Source organism: Colobus angolensis, unplaced genomic scaffold (genome assembly GCF_000951035.1).
Source record: "Colobus angolensis palliatus isolate OR3802 unplaced genomic scaffold, Cang.pa_1.0 Scaffold226, whole genome shotgun sequence".
Classification (NCBI taxonomy): domain Eukaryota; kingdom Metazoa; phylum Chordata; class Mammalia; order Primates; family Cercopithecidae; genus Colobus; species Colobus angolensis.
Window position 1 is genome coordinate 215100 of NW_012115444.1, and position 22460 is coordinate 237559.

Sequence of the window (22460 nt, forward strand, 5' to 3'; positions counted from 1 at the left end):
AGTAGAGACGGGGTTTCACTGTGTTAGCCAGTATGGTCTCGATCTCCTGACCTCGTGATCCACCCATCTCGGCCTCCCAAAGTGCTGGGATTACAGGCTTGAGCCACCGCGCCCGGCCTGTTTCAATCAACTTTACTCAACAGATTTACCAAATCTTCACTAGCATTGAGATCTCTCAGTATTGAGGAGATGTTTGATCCAGCCTAATGTTTGTTGTAGCCTTATTATGTTTTCAGTTTAAGCATCAAATCATAAAAACTGAAAATTCAAAGGATTTACAAAAATTACCAATTTTACTTACTTCTCATCTTCATTTTAAAGGTCAAGGAATTTAAGCATAGGAAAATTCTGAGATTTGCCTAGCAAAAAACAACTAATTTAGTTAGGATACCCAAGCATCCTAACTTCAAGTTCCATTAATATTCCACCATAACACAAACCTACCAGCTTTCTGATGATATAAGAAATATCTTCCCAGTTTTTCCTCAGATGCTTTACACTCATTCCCCTCTTCTGCCTGACACATCCCAGGAAATTTTTTCACTTCTAACCACTCAACTTCAGCCGCAAATCATATAACTCTATGGAATATCTATCATCTCCATCTAATATTCTTACCCTTTATCTCCCTTGAGGGCAAGGACTGTGTTTTATTTACTTCAAGATTCCCAGTATCTAGCATAATAGTTTGTGTCTGCATACAGTCATGCCCCACATGACAATGTTTCATTCAGTGATGGACTGCATATAGGACAATGGTCCCTTAAGAAGGCTACAATGGAACCCAAAATTCCTATCACCTAATGACATTGTATTATTTGTTCTCACTTTACTATAAAGAACTACCTGAGACTGGATAATTTATAAATAAAAGAGTTTTGATTGGCACACAGTTTCACAGGTTGTACAGGAAGCGTGACTGGAGGGGCCTCAGGAAACTTACAAACATGGCAGAAGGTGAAGGGGAAGCAGGCACATCTACACGGCAGGAGGTAGAAGAAGAGAGTCGAGGAGGAGATGCTATACACTTTTAAATAGATCTTGTGAAAACTCCCTCACTGTCATGAGAGGATCAAGGAGGAAGTCTGCCCCAATAATCCAATCACCTCCCACCAGGTCCCTCCCTCAACACTGGGGATTATAATTCAACATGAGATTTTGTCAGGGACACAAATCCAAACCATATCAGATGCCATAGCCATCTTAACATCGTGACACAACACCTTACCTTTTCTATGTTTAAATATGTTTAGATACACAAATATTTACCATTGTGTTACAGTTGCCTATAGTATTCAGTACAGTAACATGCCATACAGGTTTGTAGCTTAGGAACAATGGGTTTTACCATATAACCTAGGTGTGTAGTAGGTTATACCATCCAGGTTTGTTTGAGTATACTCTATGATATTTGCTCAGTGACAAATTCACATGATGCCACATTTCTCAGGATATGTCCTGATTGTTAAGCAACATGACTGTATATGTAAGACAATTGAATATGTTAGTTGAGTTAACTTGAGAAGTTAATCAAGCAAACTTAGATTAGCACTGGATATCTTTAGATAATCTTATTATGAATAAAAGATAAAAACAAGTTCAGCAGAATGAAAGCAGCTTATTAAATTCTGGTATTAAGATGACAAACAAATGATAGAACTTCCTTTTTTAAGGCTAAATATTATCTCTCTGTGTGTATATGTTTGTGTGTATATATGTTGAGAGAGAGAGCTCACATTTTCTTTATTCATTCATCCAATGATAGACACCTAGGTTGCTTCCATCTCTTAGCTATTGTGAACATGAAAATGCAGATATCTCTTAGGCATATTGATTTGAATTTTTTTATTTTTATTTTTATTTTTTATTTTTAGACAGAATCTCGTTCTGTCACCCAGGCTACAGTGCAGTGGCATGATCCTATTGGCTCACTGCAACCTCTGCCTCCCAGGTTCAAATGATTCCCTTGCCTCAGCCTCCTGAGTAGCTGGGATTCCAGGCACACAAAACCACACCCTGCTAATTTTTGGATTTTTAGTAGAGACGGGGTTTCACCATGTTGGCCAGGCTGGTCTTGAAGGGCTGACCTCAGGTGATCCACTCACCTTGGCCTCCCAAAGTGTTGACATTACAGGCATAAGCCACCACACCCAGACCTTTTTGTATATTGTTTTCACCGCAAAAATATGATACATAAGTGAGGAGATAGATTTGCTAGTTAGAAATTAATCATTTCATAATGTAAACATATACTGTTATAAACATCACAGTACGCTACATAAATAAATAATATATACAATTATTATCAATTAAAAATTAAAAAAATAAATTTTAAAAAGTCTGCAAATGAGATTTTAATTTTATTTTCATACATTTTCTGATATCTTCTTCCAGTAGTCTGGTTAAGACTAAAATGTCTTCCCTCTTTTGTCTCGTAAACATAATGCTATCATAATGTTATTATATGGAATATGACTTTCAGTTTACATACTTATTTGCAAGTAAATTTAGTTTTTAATGTGGCTTATGGGAAATTTAAATATAGTCATTCTTGGGCCTTCCCTTACTCCTGCTGCCTATGTTGGGCCAAGTGAGCCAAAACTCTTGAGCAGTGGCTCTCATATGGGTGATTCCTAAGCCCTCAAATTTCCAGGGGATATTTGGTAATGTCTGGAAACATATTTAATTATATCTCATGACTTGAGAGGGTCCTAATGTGTGTGGTAGATAGAAACTAGGGTTGGTGCTAAACTTCTTACAATACACAAACGAGATTCTCAAAACTGGAGTTATTCAGATCAAGACGTCAACAATGCTAAGACTGAGAAACCCTTCTCTTGAGGCTAAGTCTGTCTCTGGAGGCTTGGGCTGCATCAAAACATCAGGAAATCTCACCGATCACTGTTGTTTACCCACACTCGTTGCCAGTGAGACATCCATGGTCCCAGCCCATGTAACCCTTTCAGGTCTACCAGTTTCCATGACAAGTTTGTGGCACGGGGCTGTGGTGAGACTTGAAACACTGGTCTGGATTTACTGGATGACATTTTCTCTGAAGTCCTTTTATAATCCATATTGGATTGTCAAGGAGTAGGGCAAGTTGCTACTGATTATGGAATCATAAATGTTTTAGTCCTCCACATCTGAGAATCTCTTCTGAGCTTATAGAAAACCTTTCTGTACACAAAATCTCATCTCTAGTTTCCATAGGATTTTTTTTTTTTTAATTCAGGAATCTTTGCACATACTTTTCTTTAGCCTAGGAATTATTGATTCAATACTTAGTAAAGACAGAAATCAAAGGAGTAAACATTCTCCACAGCTCAAAAATGTTCCCATGGTTTTCACATGAAATTGATCAATAACAAAAGCTTGCCAGTAATTAAATTATTTGTTCCGTTATTCAAGTAGGAAATAGAAAAATTGAGCACATACTATGTGCCATTTCATGTCCTCAGAGTGGAAAATGAGACAAACAACATCCGTATTTTCATGTAAGTTACATTCTAGCAGGGGTAAGACCAAAAATATATCCCACCTGCCAAAGAAATATCCCACCTGCCAAAAATAATGAAAAAAAATGAAGAAAAAATATAATTGTAGGTGAAAATCATGAAAAAGGACCTAAAGAAAATATACAGACTAATATAAGAAATAAATGCAATGGGGAAAATGGTTAACTTTAGTTAGACTGGCCAGGGGAGACTTCTCTGAGTAGAGAGCATCTGAGCTCCCATGCTGAGAAAGATCCAGTCTGCAAGAAGGGGTAAATAGAAGGACACAAAGAGCCTTAAAACTGACTTGGAAACTGCTGACAAGTGGGACATGTTTGAGGAGAAAAGGGGTCAGTGTAACAGAAATGTCACTAGTTTCTCGAACATTTATAAGGTAGAGTGCCAGTCTTATGGTCAAAGGTGTGCGGCAGGAACTTTAGTGTGTGTTTGTGTGTGTGTGTTCATATATGTGTGTTCAACAAGGGACATGTCTTAATTTTCTTTAATTTGGCATTGGGTCATTGATATATTTTTATTTTTTAAATATATTTTAATTCTGAACTCTCCATTTTGACATTGCAAAATCATCCTACGTTACCACCTCAGCTAGAATGAAATCACTGAACATGTGACATTAGCCTCCTGCTTGGGATGGACATTCATAGCGTGTTTCCTAAGAGATTCTCTGAGTGTGAGACCACTCCTGACATGACTATGGCAGTTATTTGATTGTAGTAAGTCAGTGAAAGCTAGCCAGTGAATGATATTTATAATAAATCATGTGAATGGTTTAGATCAAACACAATTCTGAGAAGAAACCAAGCATGACTTCTGTTTTCCAGAGTATTTGTAATTCTTTTTATTTCTTCTTTATTTTCTTCCTGTTTCTTCTTTGAAATTTAGCAACTGCAAGTTTCTTTTTTGTATTTTAATATTAAATATTTATAAAGTCTGTGCAAGTGAATTTTTAGTTGTAATAAGGCCACCTGTTTCATTAGGGATGCTGAAGGAATTAATGAGATAATATCAATAGAAAGGATTGAACCCCTTGTGGAAAAAAGGATATATATATGTTTATGTATATACATACACACACACATATATGAAATTTATTGTGACCCTGAAGTCTTGATGTTTTACTACTATGTCATTGCTGCCCTGGCTTCTATGTAAACACCTCAGCCTGAATGTTTTCAACTTCAACTTCTATACTTGTTTTTGGCCTCTTTTGCATGAATCAAATGAGATAACAACAGTAATGATAATCTATAATAATCATAAATAACATTAATGATTTAGTCTTAATATTAGTAAATAACATTAATAATTTAGTATTTCCTACTCACTGAATAATGTCCATCATCTTGTTTCATCTTTACAATAACCCTAAAAATTAGGTAGTATTTATGCTATTTTACAGGTGAAGAAACTAAGCCTATTCCAAATCACTTTTGGGCTGCCTAAGGAAGACTCCATAATAAGCCAGAGGTAAAATAGGAAAATAGGAAATATATTTTCACAATTCTGACATGAGAAATAACATTAATATCTGCATTGATTAGCACTTTTTCTGAAAAAGAAAAAAAAAAAAAGGGCTCCCTTCTTCTTGGTCTGGTTTAGAGACAGCCCAGCTTAAAGAAGACAAATTATTTCTATCATCCCTGAGAATCATGCTAGAGTGAATCTTTGCTGAGACTAGTTTAAGACATAATTTCACTCTTAGACATGATTAAAGTCCAATTAAAAGATCTCTTACATGGAGTTTAGAAGGAAGCAGTGCATGGGGAATTATATCAAATACTGTTTAGAACAATGACATTAGATAATCAAACTCAGGTAACTGTAACTAGAGACAACTAGTAAAAGTACCATGTCAACCCAAAATAATGTCTGTGTAGAATCCAAAGTACAGAAACATTGGTGGCTTATCCAAAGTCCCAATTCAAAAATAAATTTGGATTAAAATGGATTAAAATTATTAAATTTGGAATAAAAGTGATTAAAATTTGGATAAATTTATATAAATATTTAATAAAAATATAAAGGGGTATATTGGGATGAGGTATAGAATAGTGGAGAAAGAAGAGGAAAAGCAACAAACAGAAATAAACTTTTGCCACACCCCAGCTATGTCTATGGGCTAAGCTCTTACCCAAAGCATCTTAGTACAATTGAGCCTCACAATAACCTTTGGAATTAGGTATTATTATCCAAATTTTATTCAGAGGGAACCAAACTTTAAAAGAGAACACACATTGCCCAATGTCCCATAATCACTCATTAGAGGACCAGAACTCACATTCAGGTCTGGATTACTCAATATTATAGTGCCTTTCTAATATATAACACTACCTCTAAGATGGTTAATCTTTCACAGAATGGAAATTGATTAGAAACATACACACACACACACACACACACACACACGCACAAACACACAACAAAACTTGCAGATGTTTACCAGATAGGTAGATGCAGACTATTTTAAGAATGCATGATCTAGGGTACTCTATCATCCCTCCTCTCCCCCTTTCTTTTCTTTTTTTTTTTTTTGAAATGGAATTTTGCTCTTGTTGCCCAGGCTGGAGTGCAATGGCATGATCTCAGCTCACTGCAGCCTCCCCCTCCTGGGTTCAAGCGATTCTCTTGCCTCAACCTCCTGAGTAGCTGGGATTACAGGCATGTGCCACCACTCCCGGCTAATTTTGTATTTTTAGTAGGGACAGGGTTTCTCCATTTTGGTCAGGCTGGTTTCAAACTCCCGACTTCAGATGGTCCACCCATGACCTCCCAAAGTGCTGGGATATTTGCTTTTTCTGTTATTTGTCTTTAGTACTGGAGGAGTTAATGTATTGCCCTCAAAATTATTAGAGTACTCCTATCTCTTTCTTAGTTTCCACTTAAATTGTAGCGTGTTGTATTTAACCATTTATTTTCACAGTACCATCCAACACCATGCCTTACAAAATGTGAAATGCTGTGTTTTGAACACTCCCCCACTGATTTTGTTCATGAAAAGAAAAGGTCAGTTTTTGTAGCTTTGCAAGAAAACTATTAGTCCCATGTTAAACACAAAGAAAAGCACAGAAGTATGTGGGCTTAAATGGTAGGCTTATTTCTTCCTACAGCATCTCCAACAAAAATGGCACTTGTGACTTCTGATAGCAGCAATGGTTCTTAGTTTGTTACTTTATTTTGGGGGTTGAATAAACTATTGGAGTGGATGATGAAGTTATTTGTCATTGAATGATAGGATGTAACCCAAATAATAAACAAGAGACATTTATAAGAAACAGATCACAGTGGGGACACCAGACAACCTTCAGTTGCAAAACAACAGGGCTCAAGAAAGAGAATTTGATTAACTGAATTTGTTCAAATATTGATATAACAATGAGGGAAATTGCAAAGATGCTTCCTCAAGAATACTGTGAAAAGAATATACAAAATGACTAAAATGAGATATATGATTGTATAGAAATTACATAGTGATGAATTCATGCTATTAATACCTAAGAAGAAAGAATAAATTGTTGTAAGATAATAGCTGCACGTAGTTGCAGCAAAGAAGGATTGCAAAGAGATCAACATATAGATTAAAAATAGCACATTGGAGGCTTTGGTGAGAGGGGAAATGTTAATATCTGATAGGAATTGGTTGAAATAAATGCAAAATGCTCCTCTGCAAAGGGATGGGTATTGCTCAGTGCAAGTGTGTGAGAACAAAGAAAGTGCTGGTTAAAGATCTATGAGATGAGAAAGAATTTGAAGCCATTAATGAATAGGAAATTGGTAGTTTTGCTCTATAATATGAGCTAATCATCAAATGTCCCCATCTCTGGAGTGCTCCCAAGAGATGAAAGGCTCTTGGCAACCCTGAAAATAAACAGAATGTCTGTGTGTAAAGCAAGATTTAAGGCAAATCAGAGCTAGTCTAAGGAGACAGGATCTGCCCCTTTCCAGTCTTCAACAACCGTATGTGCATGAAAGATACAGACCCAAGGATATCTTCTACTTCATTTTTGGTTGTTTTCTATGAAACCTAAATACCTATTTTCTGGGTTTGTCACCAGGATTTTGTAGCAAAGGAATCATATAGAGTGGAATAATGGACACTGGAGACTCAGAAGCAGGGAGAACGGGAAAGAGGTCAGGAATAAAAAACTACATATTGGGTACAGTGTACACTACTTGGATGAAGGGCCCACTAAAATCTCAGACTTCACATCTATGCAATTCATCTGTGTAACCAAAACCCACTTGTATCCCCAAAGCTATTGAAATAAAAAAAATATTGAGACCTTGTGCACTGAAGCAAATACTAGACTAATTCTTGTTAAGTACTTTGACCTGTATTTGCAAAAATGACAAGGAAGACATGTCCTTGCCTCACAGAATAGACAGTTCAACAATTAGCTGCCTAATTCAGCAATGATATATTAAAGTATGATGATCATGATGGCAGTTAAAGTAGAGGGGGCTAGGAAACACTTGGCAGAGAATCCAGCCCAGTCTAGAGGATTCCTGAGCAAGACACCTCCCTGAGAAAGAGGTATTTAAGCTGAAATTGAAAGAAGCAATGGAAGTTAGCTAATTCTTCATAAAAGACACTGAATTTCAAGTTAAATTATTTATTGTCCCTAAAATTTTAATTTCTTGATAATTTCTGGTGGCATTTTGATGATATATGTTTTTAATGATAATTATCTAATGCATTTATCAACTGTAAGCATCTTAGTTTGCAGTAACCACATAACATAGTGGGTAGCCAAATTGCTATTTGCTGAAATAAAATTTTCCTTGTGATCATTTTTTTGCTTTCTTTTTCTTTCACAAATTTATTGGGATATAATTCATATACCATAAAAACTCACCATTTTAAAGGATAAAACTCAGTGTTTTTTAGTATATTCAGAAGGGTTTGTGATCATTCCTACTATCTAACTGCACAACATTATTATCATCTCAAAGAGAAACCACATACCCATCAATTGTCATTGCCCATTTCCCCTTTCCCCTAGCACCTAGAACCAGTAATTAAATCTCTATCTCTGTAGATTTGCCTGTTGTAGACTCTTCATGTAAATGGGATCATACAATATATGGCCTTTTGTGGCTGGCTCCCTTCACTTAGGATGTTGTTTTCAAGGGTCACCTATGTTGTGGTGTGTGTCACTACTTTGCTCCTTTTTGTGGCCAAATTATATTCCATTGTACACATGTACATATTTTGCTTATCCATTCATGAGTAGGTATACATTTGGTTTCCATTTGTTAGCTATCATGACTGATGCTCCCGTGAACATTTGTGTATACATATTTGTGTGGAGATATGCCTTCGTTTCTCTTGAATATACAACTGGGAGTGAAATTACTGGGTCATATGGTAACACTAGGATTACCCTTTTAAGGTACTGCCATGTTGTTTTCCAAAGAAGAAATGCTTTTACATTCCCACTGGCAATGTTTTTGCTTTCTTTTTATAGACCCCAGAGGAACTGGAGGATGTTTCTGACCTTGAAGAGGAACATGAGGTCCGCAGTCACACCAGCATTCAGACTGAAGGGAAAACTGATAGGGTATGTCACCTCCCCTAGTGGGAGAAGCATTACTGTGTCATTGAAGGCTGTGCCCTCCCTTTGTCAATCTAGGCAACCTCTAACAGGTGGGACTCCTGTATCTGGAGCTAGTTCTGTGAAGCACATGGAGAAAAGCCTTAGCATTAAGGGAAACCACATGAGAGGAATTATTTCCTCTATCCTGAGAGCTCACAGTAAGTCCATTTCAGGTCATGTACTGAATCACTCCATACTGCTTTTGATCTTTATAGGAGTCATGGGAATATAAAAGTGAAATATGTACGTGTTTGCTTAGAGTAGAAAAAAGAAACGAAGAAGTTGTAAATATACTCCAAAATTCTAGTGGAAAAGAAAACTCATCTGAGTCAATAATCTACTTTTCTTTCTCAACAATAACTTCTCCTGTGCCTGCCCCCAAACACACACACACACACACACACACACACACCACCACCAGCACCACGACTACCACCTCCACCACCACCATGACCACCATCATCACACACAACTCCAAATATGTTCATTCTGATTTCTGAATTACTCTGAGATATTGTACTTTACTTTACTTCCACCCAGTGCCTGGGTATCTGTGAAAGTTTGGCATCCTAGCCACTTACAGCTTGCAACTGCAGACCAAACTATAAACCTTGGATCTGAAACCCACATAGTATAGCATGATGCCTAAGGCTTCCTGGGAATGCATGTGAATCTGCCACCTCCTTCTGGGGTGTTACTTGGGAAAGTCAGTTAGCTTCTCTGTACCTCAGTTCCCTCATTTGTAAAGCAGAGATGCTAATGGTATCCTTCATATGAGGATTACTGTGGGAATGAACTGAGTCAACTAACAGAGCACTTATGTAGTGCCTAGTTCATACTAACTTCTGAATAACTGTTAGTTACTGTTATTCATAGTAGTAGTAGCAGCAACAATAGCATGATTATCATGATCATCATTATTAGTATTATTATTAGGTTACTTAAATTCAGTGACATAGAATTTGGAGATGGAAGCAAATTCGTAACCTTTCCCTCTGTTTTCTGGTCTCTCATGGATCTATCTGATGTTGTAAAACTTACATTGAAAGGCTGGTGCACACTCTGTTTTTGTAGACATACTGTTATACAGCCCTCAGAAACATTTTAAGCAGAGACTTGTTTGGTAAACTCCATGTCACAAATGCATGTTAGTGCACATTTCCTTTAATAAAAATATTGATATTCCCTTACATGTTTTGATATTCTATTCTACTCTATGGCTTGAGGACACTGACTTGAAAAAAAAAAATAACTTTAGGCTTTACCAAATTTTACCTATAATCCTTTGGATTTCTATTTCCTAAGAATGGAAAATAAGTGAATACACTGAAAAATATCTAATTTTAAACAGATGCAGAGAGTTAGATTCTGTTTCTACTATTCTTTTGGATTGCCTTTTTAAAAATCCCACAACATATTATGTAAAATATTTTGCTTCTGTTTATCTACTTTCATACATGTGAAATGTATGTTAAAAAAGCTATCTCGTTAGAACTTAACTATATCTTTTTATTAACAATAATATCTTGAATTTACATATTTGTTTTTACAGTGTGCTAAGTATTTTCTCATTTACTATAAAATACAGAAAATATAGTGAAACATAATATGGGAAAAGATAAATTTGGGAAAGTTCCATGTTTGCAGACATTCAGATTGCCTAGAAATAATATTTATCAGCCAAGAAAATAAAACCTATATTTTATCAGAAACATTGTTTATCTCAAATTTTGGTAATAGGAATATTTCATTTTAGTGCAGAAAAAAAAGTTCTCCAAGTAGACACCATTATTACATAGCCAGATAGATAGTATTTGGTGATATATTGGGAAATACTACTTTCTTGAGTTTCTTACAGATTATTCGGGTTATTTGTCAGCCCTCTAGTAGCCAATTTGTGTTGAAAACTGTCTAGGGTCACACAGCATCTGGATTTAGTTTCCATCAAATCTAGTTGGCATCATTGGTAGAGATCACATCTTATGAATGGAAATTGAATTGGAAGCACATTTTGCTAAAGGTAAGCTTTGCTCATGCTTTCAGGGAAGTGGGTGCGTGGTTCACTCAGGCTGATGTCACTGAAGGTGAAGCGTAGGTGTCAAGGCTTACAAAGTAATTGACCAAAGGAAATTTTATTAAAATTAAGGCTCTTTTTAGAATGCCAGAATTAGCATAAACACACCTCAGTTTTTATTCTGGCTTAGAACTTGTAGACGATGAAGACTTGGTTAGAAAACCAAATTTATTCATTTGAAAAATGAGATGAATAATACCATAGTTTCTCACAGCATCATTGGTAACTTCAAATAAGATAATGCATATGGACGTGTTTCAAAAACTTCCACATTATATGATAAGATGGTAAACTTATTATTACTACTATTTTCATTTGTATTTTTGTTCTTGGTCCAAAGTATAGGCCAGGCCAGCTAGATGACTGGCTGCCCGTTATGGGTTACAAACTTGATTATCTCTGTGGTTCTGAACCTTAAGGATCTTTCATAGAAGCCACTGCTCCTAATGTTGTGGAAATTACCCTGAAACTGCTCTGCATCTTGCATCAGTGTTCTGCTGTGCACAGTTCTCGGACAATCCAGTTTATTCGGAATATGCCGCTGGGTGAAAACCTCACCACTGTTTAGTGACAAGATAGATTGTGACCACGAAATCGTGAAATCTACTGGTGGCAACATTATATTCAACCTGGCTATTCTCTGCTCTTACAAATCTCCTCTGCATAAATCCTAAATAGTTTGGATTTTATTCACTTCCTGCATTGGGGCTCCCTAGCAACTGCTATGTGGAATTCGTCTGGTAACTGCTCAGTGATGATAATACGTATACAACTTCATATGAAGCATGACCCCCACATAGAGTGACTCTTGACCAATAGTTCTATTCTATTTCTAAGATAGACAATTCGGAAATGCATTTTCCACGGAACCTGAAAGGGTCCCCAGGAGGATCAATTGTAACCATGTTGATACTGTGTCTTTAGACTGGCTGTCCTTTCTTTCTTGATTTGTTCTTCCCAGGCTCCCAGTTCTGTTTTCTAATATCTATTTCCCAAACTACGTTCCAATCTCAGACTCTGCTTTTTGGAAGAAAATAATAAAAGAAAATTACTCCACATATACCATTTACTTAAATTTCACATTAACTTTGCTATATTAATATTATTCCAGTTTTACTAATAAGATCACTAAGGCTCAGATTTATGTAACTTGTCTGTTAAAAGGATTATGTCTTCAGACTCGGAGACCTTCTGTGATTGCCACATGTCAATTTACTTAGGAAATAAAGTTAGGAAAAGTCCTTTACTAAACAACAAATAGACTACCACCAGAGCAATAAACCTGGTGTGTCATTAATGGAATGAGAAAGAGGACAGAGCAAAAGGTGTCATAGCTGTCTGACAAGGGGAAGACACAAATTTTCCTTTATATTTTGAAGAGAAATTATTTTATATTGTAGAAGATTTGATACGAATAACACCCCTTACATTATATCTGCCTTGTGAGTTTATTACAACAGATTCTACTCTCATAAGTTAAGTTTATGAGACAGATGGCCAAGGAAAAGGATAGCTCAAATTTGGTCCCCACCCAAATCACTCAACAAGAACCAGCATTATATTTAGATAGGTTTTACAATATCTCCCAGATATCTTGTATTCTTGAGTCCCATATTCTTTATACTAATATCTGTGTTCCATGCTCCTTATAATAATAAAATGATATTTATGTCTTCAGTCTCATATCCATCTGAGACATTATTGTCACGTTCTGGCCATAATTGCTGTAATTTCATATCCATTGGACTGAGTATAACTTTTGGCACATTTCACATGCACTCTCACTTTGAGAAGATACTATGAGATATTGAAGGAGATTCTGTTGAGAACTCTTTAAATACTCATGCCATGCTCAGTGTGGAATTTGGGGTCACAGCACAAGATGAGTAAATGAATTTCTTTTTTGTTATTGCTATTACTAAAGAGTAAATGCCTTTTTAGTTCTTGGATTATGCAGACTCTGCTGTGTTGAACATGTGCTAGAACCAGGCACTATTTAGTAATGGAGTGACAGTTATTTATTATCATTTTACTTTCTGTATTTCATTCCTCCTAGCTTCAGCTCAACATCATTTATTATTGTTGTCACCGGTGGCAAATGCCACTAGGCATTGTAAAGGTCTGTAACTCACATATAATGATTTAGAGTCTGTGGTCAATGAGAACAAAACATTAAAAGACCAATAATGCATGACTTATGAAGTGGCAATGGAAACAGCAGAGGAAATCAGTAATGATCTTAATTATTAAACAGGAATGCTCAGTGCACCAATACGTGGTTATATCCAGTGATCAGGCATACCGGAGTGACACAGGAGTTTGAGTTTGATACGGGTTCATAGAACATTCTTCACAGAGCTCATTGTTTATTCTGTTCATGCTTTCAACCAGAATAAAATAGGCATCTTTTATCTGAAAAACTCAAATTCAAAAGAGACATGAAAATAGACTTTTTTAAAGAGAATAAAATTTCTAAATGTATTAATAAGATTTTTGTAAGTCCTAAAAGCTTCCTAAAATGTTATATTACATACAGACATACAAACATACATTATTTTCTATTTAAACAGAGCAGTGTGTGATACTATCTAACACATTGTAGTTTACAGAACATTTTCACATTGGTAGCTTATTTATAAAAAGCCCTGGAGCTTATTTTTTTGTTATATTTTCCTTTTGGTTTTACTAATTAGGAAATGAAACAAAAAATTTAAGTAGTTTATGCAAGTCTTATTGACTGGGACCAAATATCAGATCTTTTGGCCTCAAACATGTTCTCTTTCCAGTACGGCATACTTGTAAACTGGAATAGTCTCATCATCCCTTAATGTTATCATTGATCTACTATTGCAACAGCCAGTATTATAGAGTTGATATTATAAATTGCTGTACTAGAAAGATGATTTGTGAAACTGAAGACCATAAACCTTAAAATCAGATGTATTTAAACCTTGCAAATTTCTACATGTCCCCATCCTGCAATCTTCTATCAATAGCAAAATCGGTTTGTTGATTACCATTCAGAAACTACCTGGTAATGCCCAGACCCTGATAGTCTCTTTTAGTGAGTCACTTCACCTTGATCTAGTGGACTATTAGGCAAGTCGAGTCATATAGCAGGGGATCCTGCAGGATGAGGATCCAAAGTTAGTTCCCACCACGGAATCCAGAAGAGCAAAGGCAATTGCTCCTTAGTCATTCTCTCATCACGTTGCTCTGTGTGATATTTCAATAAAATGAGAATTTTAATTTCTAGAAGTTTTTCCTGTTTTATTTTCTGCAATGGGGCAGCAGTCATAGTAGAGACTTAGGAAATTATTTAAGTTACAGCAAGGTGGCAGCTGAAAGTTCCTCAAACTTACCTGGATAATAACTGTGGGTTTAAAAAGACTCTTCATAAAATTGATTGAAAGAGAGTTTTGAGAATAGAATAGGTGAGCAAATGACTTGCCTTTTATAGAACTGCTATAATGTATAAGCCAAGAGGATGGACTTTGGAGTCACATAAACCTTGATTCAAATCTTAGTTCTACCAATTAGTATCCATATGACCTTCATAAAGTTACATTTCTAACTTTCAGTTTTCTTATTTGTAAAATCGTGATGATAATAATAATATCTATTTCATAGGTGTTTTTGAAGATTCAATTAGATATCTGAAAATTCTTGTTTGGTTTTTGGCACATAGGAAATGAACAATAAATTTTGATTTTTATAAAATGAATCGCACGAAAACTGCAGATCTTTGTGTACTCCTGATGTGCTTTGACTTTTTATTCAGTAGCTCAGGGAGCTTTGTAAATACAAATCTCTCTGTCTCCTGATATGTGACTACTTGGTTTCCCGTTTCATGGTACTAAGTGCTTTTGACATCACTGACACTTTACTATCGGAAGTCTTCTGAAATTGTTTTTTTCCTTAAGAAGGGGACTAATCAAGAAGTGCTTTAAGAGATTAAAAGGAAGAAGGCATTGTGCTTCTTAATGATGCCAGCATGTTTATGTAAATCTGTATTCACATAAATAAGCTAGAACTGAAATAGATATCCCCAAAACCTATTCTTGTTAATGCAACCTCACAGAAAAGTTGACCCAGTAGTTGTCAAGTTCTTATTTCCCTCATCATTTATTAAAATGCCTGGCTCTGCACTGGGAGTTTTTCTTCTTCGTGGAACTTTGGTAGCTTGGTAATCCATTGGTTTCTTTTTTTTTTTTTTTTTTTTGAGACGGAGTCTCGCTCTGTCGCCCAGGCTGGAGTGCAGTGGCCGGATCTCAGCTCACTGCAAGCTCCGCCTCCCGGGTTCCCGCCATTCTCCTGCCTCAGCCTCCCGTGTAGCTGGGACTACAGGCGCCCGCCACCTCGCCCAGCTAGTTTTTTGTATTTTTTAGTAGAGACGGGGTTTCACCGTGTTAGCCAGGATGGTCTCGATCTCCTGACCTCGTGATCCGCCCATCTCGGCCTCCCAAAGTGCTGGGATTACAGGCTTGAGCCACCGCGCCCGGCCTTGTTTCTGTCTCTGTCAGTTCTCATAAAGTTATACAGGACTCCAACTTTTCTATTTTTAATTTTTCTGCCAGGCACAGTGACTCACTCCTATAATCCCAGCACTTTGGGAGGCCGAGGCAGGTGAATCACCTGAGGTGAGGAGTTTAAGACCAGCCTGGCCAACATGGTGAAACCCCATCTCTACTAAAAATACAGAAATTAGCTGGGCATGGCAGTGTACACCTGTAAACCCAGCTACTAGGAAGGGTAAGGCGGGAGGACTGCTTGAACCCAGGAGGCGGAGGTAGCAGTGAGTGGAGGTTGTTCCCACTGCACTCCAGCCTGGGTGACAGAGTGAGAGACTGTCTCAAAAAAGAAAAAAAAAAAAAAAAGAAAAAGAAAAAAGAAAAAACAACATTTAATTATTCTAGACGTATAATGATTTTTTTAAAAAGAGAAAAAATACACCTCATTCTGATATTTATTGGATGCATGTTGGAGACAGTTCTGCAAGTAGCCATTTAAAATCACCTCTTCTTTCTTGGCCCCTGTCCAGGAAGAAATATTCTACAGTCATTCTTTCCTCCGCCTATACAGCTTGAAATCCAGTAAGGTCCAAATACTAAATCAAAGGTTTTGTTCTGTCTCACACAACTTAAACTTTGATTATAGTGTCTTGTAGGTGAGAGGTGAGAAAGGGAATTTGTTTAACAGCACTGAATTAGACCAAGTAAGATTTTTATTTTAGGATATTTGAAGCTGCTAGTTTAAATTGCTGGAATTGAGTTTAATGAATAGAACATTAAAAACAAAACATTTAAATATTATAATTTCAACAATAGTCATTTCATATTTCATTGTGACCAGGTTACACTACCTTTTTAAAGATACATTATTCGTCATATATACTGATTACCCCAAATTACAGAAATTGTAATATGCAGTCTTTGCTTGATGACTAAGGTCTGTCATATGTTTAACATTATATTCACTTAAGAGCATACAGTTTGTCAACCTGCCCTGCTTTAGAGAAAATTGCTGGGGCCATTGAATCTATATAAGCTCTATAAATAGAAGTAAATTAGGACAGAAATAAGAACTGTTGCCTAGGTTACTGGACACAACCTCAAAATGTCAATATCAACAGATGAACTGGAACATATCAAATCTTAAAATACTAGCGATGATTCTTAGTGTAAAAAAAAAGCCGTGTAAACTTCATGTTGTAGATAGGAAAAACTGCCTCACTTTTGCTTGTTTACATGCAGTTAGCTGAATATCTTTCACTATGAAAGTAGAAAAAAAGTTCCATGGAGGAGTGGTTTACTCTAAAAATTAAAAACATTTTAATAGACCATAATCATTATCAGAATATACTCTCAATAACTCAAATTTGTACGGAATTACCTTGCAAAATATTGGGACACATGACCTCATTACCATCTTCATGATCTAATTTGGCTTATTATAAAAAACAGTTTGAATAAATCTAGATAAAATTACATTAATCAGCAGCAAGACAGCAGGCAATACATTTTCTCATCATTGGTTTCTATCATTTCAATTTTATGTTTGGCAGTAACTCTGCTCTCCTATCTTTCTGGGTGATCTTTTTCATATTTTTCATGGTTTCTTTTTCCTCTATCTATTTTTGAACATTAAGATTTATTAGAGTACTGCTCTAAGCCCTAAAATCCTCCAGCTCTTCCTCCTACTTTTCTTAGACATTCTCACATAATCTCAAGATTTCAAATATCATATATAGGCACATGATTCTAGTCTAGCCCTGTCTTTTCAGCTCTGACTACATATATTGGGAGGCCTACAAATTTCCTCTCCTTGAAATAATCACAGGCATCTGTGGATCTCACTGTTTCCAAATCCAAATGCACCACCTTAATCCACTAATCTACTCAAACTCTTACATTCCTTAAGGCACCTCTGTACATTCAGTTGCACAAATCTAAACTCAGAAATAGTTTTTGAGTCTTCCCCATAGCTAATCATACGACATATTCTGGCTTTACATTCTTCTAAGTATTTTCTGAACTTCTCCATTTTTCACCACCTCCACTATCACCACTGTCAAGGAAGAATTGCCCCAAAGTTAAATAGGAGAGGAAGACTTTATTCAAGGCTTTTGCAATGGAACAAAGGCTAGAACTCATTCTGAGCTCAACTCTGCTGAAACAAAGATTTTTCAGAGATGAGGTGAGAGGGATTATAGGCCATCAAGTTTGCTAACTGGCTTTACCCAAAGAAATAGTAAAACTTCTAATAAATGTTTTCTTTATAATAGGAGATAGGTTTACAACTTGGAGAAAGCCGTTTTCAAGCAGAGGGGAACATTCATGCCATCTTGGTCCCTCCTTTAGTTCAATCACTGGCACCTCTCACCTAGATTTCTGCAGTATGTTCTCAACTTGTCTCCTGCCATCAGTTTTGTAAACTTCCAGTGTCCATACTTAAACTCCCATGATATTTCCAAAGTGAAAAATCTGTCATCTGTCATCATACATAAAAGCCCTTTTAGGTCTTAGTGTCACCCCTTGCCCTTAGCGTGAAATCCAATCTCCTAATGCCCTCTGTAAAGGAACTTCAGGATCTGCTCTCATTTGCATTATATTTTGCCACTTTCTCTTCAATGCTACCTCCTTGTGCAGAAATCTCAGGTCTTACAGACATCAGGCTCACCCTCACACTGTTCATTATCTCGGAGAAACATAATTCCTACAACACCCCCTCTTTCCCTTTACCAGTATCTGCTCATCAGTAGGATTTCAGATTAGCCCAGCCTTCTCTGATACCCAAGTTCAAGATAGTTTTCCTCCAATAATCATCCATTACATGTGGAGATTCTCACATTTTGATAGTCATTGTGCTGGTATAACTTCCTATATAATGGATTTTCCTCCCTACTAAATTCGGAACTCCATTAGATCAGGGGACATGTTGTCTTCTTTTAGCACTACACCTGCAGAATGTAGGACACTATTTAGTACAGAGCAAATTCATATGTGAATCACATCATATAGGAAAGAACATAAGGAGAGGCTTTATTTTGTAAGATATCTTGCCCTAAAAGCACACAAGGTTTCTAATATATTGAGCCTAGGGTATTACATGAATTTATTTCTTTATCCTTTTTTCTTCCAACAGTTGTAACTCTTGTGACAGATAAATCTTACTATAAATTGCTAGATCACTACTCTGAAATATTCAATTTAGTACTTGCTAGTGTAAATATTGATTGATCCAAAGTCCTTCACTGTGCCTTTTTATTCCTGGCCATATATGGGATACAGATCCTCAACCCTTTTTTATTTGCTGCAATGATCCTTGTGCTTCTGACAGAGAGTTAGGATTTTCCCTGAGCCTGTGTTCCTGATTTTTCCATGTCAGAATGGTCTAGCTTTTTCTTTTTCACTTCCTTTCAAAAGTTCTTCTAGATGAGCCCAACTCCCTTTACTCTCATAAAGCTTTCTTTACACTTTAGCCCCTATTGATTTAATAAAACAAAAACTTCTGCTGAAAAGCTATCTAAAGGACAGTTTACTCACTCCTTTTGGATTTTTACATGTCAAGTTCACTAGGCTCTATCTCTATCCATTGTTAAGTAGTGTACTTGGGCAGTTTTAAGTCCTTTACTTAAATTTAAATTTAGTGTTATTTCTTTAATTTTATAAGTTACTGTATAAAAATCTAGGCAGAGAAAATTAAAGTTTAAAACACTGTACATTATAGTATCCAAAACTTCTTATATAAGAGTTCTTTTAATAAATGCTTCTTGAAATTTCAATCTGGGAAAGATTTTTACCAAATATCTTAATATGCTCTTACTTATCAGAAAATGGAACTTCGTTAAAATATGTACATTTTCACCCTGCTTTGGTTGCTGGGGAGTTCTATGTAAAAATTAATGTTCAATAACTAATCTGAATTGCTTAGTATATAATTTTTAAAAATTAAAAAGATCTTTTTTATTACAGTTTTTCTTAATCTAGCTTTTCCATTGTCAAAATTTTCTTATCACCAATGATGTAGTGTATTTTAGAGTGAGAGAAGGTATGGGCATCAAGTATATTTTTGCAACAATTAGAACCTCTGTGATTTAAGCCTAAATCTCTCTCCTCTTCCATTGATTTATAGAGTAGAACCTTGGTATTCATAAATGCAAGTTTTCCACCTTATAACATTGACAAAAAACCAAAAGTTATATATCTTTAGTAGTAGTTTATAATGCAACCAAGGCATGAATTTAAGTGGTATATTGTGATATATGTGACTTACTTGCTAGGTAGTGAACCTAGCCTTCCATCCATTATTTAAACAGAGTTTTCTACTCATTGATGCATTTACAGTGAAGAAATAGCAAATAGAGAAGTTCTGAGGAGAAAATGTTTTTGGAGGTGAATGTTAGTGAAGTGAGCAGTTATAGAAGTCTGAAACTAAAAGGGAGGCCTGGTCTTTTATGATGTATAAACCATCATAAGACATTTGGTTTTTACTTTGAGTAGAATGAGAAGCCACTGGAGGGGTTTGAAGCCAGAAGAATCATGATATGACATATTTTAAAGGAGTCTTTCTGAATGCTGTATTGAAAATAGTCTGAGAAGTGGTACAGGAGGAAGCAGGAACTTAAAAACCATTGCTATTATTACAGTGAAAAATGGTGGAGACAGAGACCAGGATTTTAGAAATGGGGAGGTTGATTGTTGTTGATTGTGCATATATGCTGAGAGGTAAAACTAACTAAATTTGCTAAAAGATTGGATATTGGGAATGAGAGAGACAGAAGTCAGAGACAACTGAAGGTTTGGCTTCAGAATGGGGAAGATGGACTTACTATTTATATTGGTATGGAGGAGACTGAATTGAGCAGTCTGGAGATGGTGAAAGAGCAGAAATTAATTTTGACTGTGACTGGACTAAAAGTTGAAAAACCAAGCAAAGATGTCAGTTAGACTAGAAATTATCTCATATACATAACTTTATGTTATAATTTTACAACTTTCTAAACTTACAGTGAAATTTTATGTATTACTTGGTAACCATTTTTTTTTCTCAAGGAATTGCCTTAAAGTCTAGTTTCCTTCAACTTTCAGACTTCATCCCCCAACAAATCTCCTCTTTTCTGACATACTTGTTCTCTTGAGTATCACCTTTTTAGTAATGCCACCACTAACCACCCGACTTAAAACTGTGACTGTTTCCAACTCTCATATAACCTCTTTCCATTTTTCCTTTACTTTTTTCCATAACATTACCTTCACTGTCTGATGTATTACATATTTGCTTGTTTGTTTAGTCTCCCTATTAGACAGTAAATTCAATAAAGGCAGTAGTTCTAATGTTCTTTTGTTTTTTCCCATGATGTATTCCCCCACACTTAGAACAGTGCCTGGCTAGTAAATATGCTATAAATATTTATTGAGTCAATAAATAAATGGTGTTAACCATATATGTGCTTTGGGAAAAGAGACCTGTGAAGAAAATTTTGGGGCAGTGGGGTTGTTTCAGATACAGCACTTGAATCCAACCAATTATAATGTAGCTACAGAATAAATAGGGTAACTCCTATATTTCAAAAAGAGTATTTTAGTAGATAATTACTCAGACAATGGGCATTTGGAAGAATGTTCTGAGGCTAAAGTACTCAAATGATTCTTTCTCTTTGTAGGTTTAGAGGTGTTTGTGGTAGACATCTGGCTACCAAGTATGTCTCTGCTTTTCCTGCCCTAAATTGTCATCATTGAAAAAGTCGTATTTCATTTATGTTGAAAATAGAACATGTATACATATTGTTGAATTATTAGTCCCCAGTTAAAAAAAGATGTACTTACATCTTTTCCTACTAAAGACACTGTGTGTAGTAAGGGGTAAGGTAGCAGAAAACGAAGCCAAATGCAACATCTTTTTTAACATGCTTTCTAATATTCTAAAAATTACCTTTGTAGTTTGAAATCACCATAACCGAGATAGTCCTTTTATATTCATATTTTTAATCAGCAAGTAATTTCTAACCTTCAGTTATTTTTTAGAAATTTGAGCATGTATTTCTAATATATTCTGATATATAAGTTGTATAGGCTATATAGCATTCTCTATACATCTAAACCTTGGCTGAAATCCCATGTAAATATGAACAAACATATAACAGAAGCATTTCCTTGAGTGTAAAGTCATCCGCTATGTAATAGTCATGTACTTGTAAGAAACAGAGCTTTTAGAAAAAGTCAACCTTCAAACATGTCTCCTCATTTCTGATGCTAAGACCATTTTAAAGGGGAGCATAATTTCTGGAGCTAGACTCCTATGTTTGAATCAGACTTTGCCACATACTAACTGTTGTCATTGAGCAAGTTACTGAACATTTCTGTGTTTTGCTAGTAAGCAAAACACATACTCATGTGACATACCATGTTTTGCTAGTAAGCAAAACACATACACATGTGACATACTCACATCATAGGGTTATTATGGGGCTTATAGGAGTTAATATTTATAAGGGATGATGTATCATTAAGGGATGATGTATCATTAAGTGATAAAAAATATCTGTCATCATCATAATCATTACCACCACCATCACTATCACTGTTGTCATCATTATTTGTTGAGTGGATTCACACTTACGGCATCTCTGCTATTTTTGCAGCTTGGCAACATTCACCTTCCTAATTAGTTCTCTTCAGATTTTTCAGAACGGTTTCTGGGGAAAGCCAGTCTGATTGGCCAAGCTAAATAAATTTCCTCCTATGTACAAAGTCCTTTACATGGGATCCTTTCATG

The 22460-nt window shown here is 35.8% G+C and overlaps 1 protein-coding gene across 1 annotated transcript in view; it reads left to right on the forward strand.

The window, feature by feature from the left end:
- The window catches only part of LOC105513266 (catenin alpha-3), a gene marked incomplete at its 5' end in the record, with an annotated part of 370337 nt that overhangs the window by 172435 nt on the left and 175442 nt on the right, over nt 1-22460 (forward strand). Inside the window, one exon of the mRNA XM_011944117.1 lies at nt 8981-9073. Within this exon, the coding sequence (XP_011799507.1) occupies nt 8981-9073 (93 nt within the window). The remainder of the gene's footprint in view (nt 1-8980; nt 9074-22460) is intronic.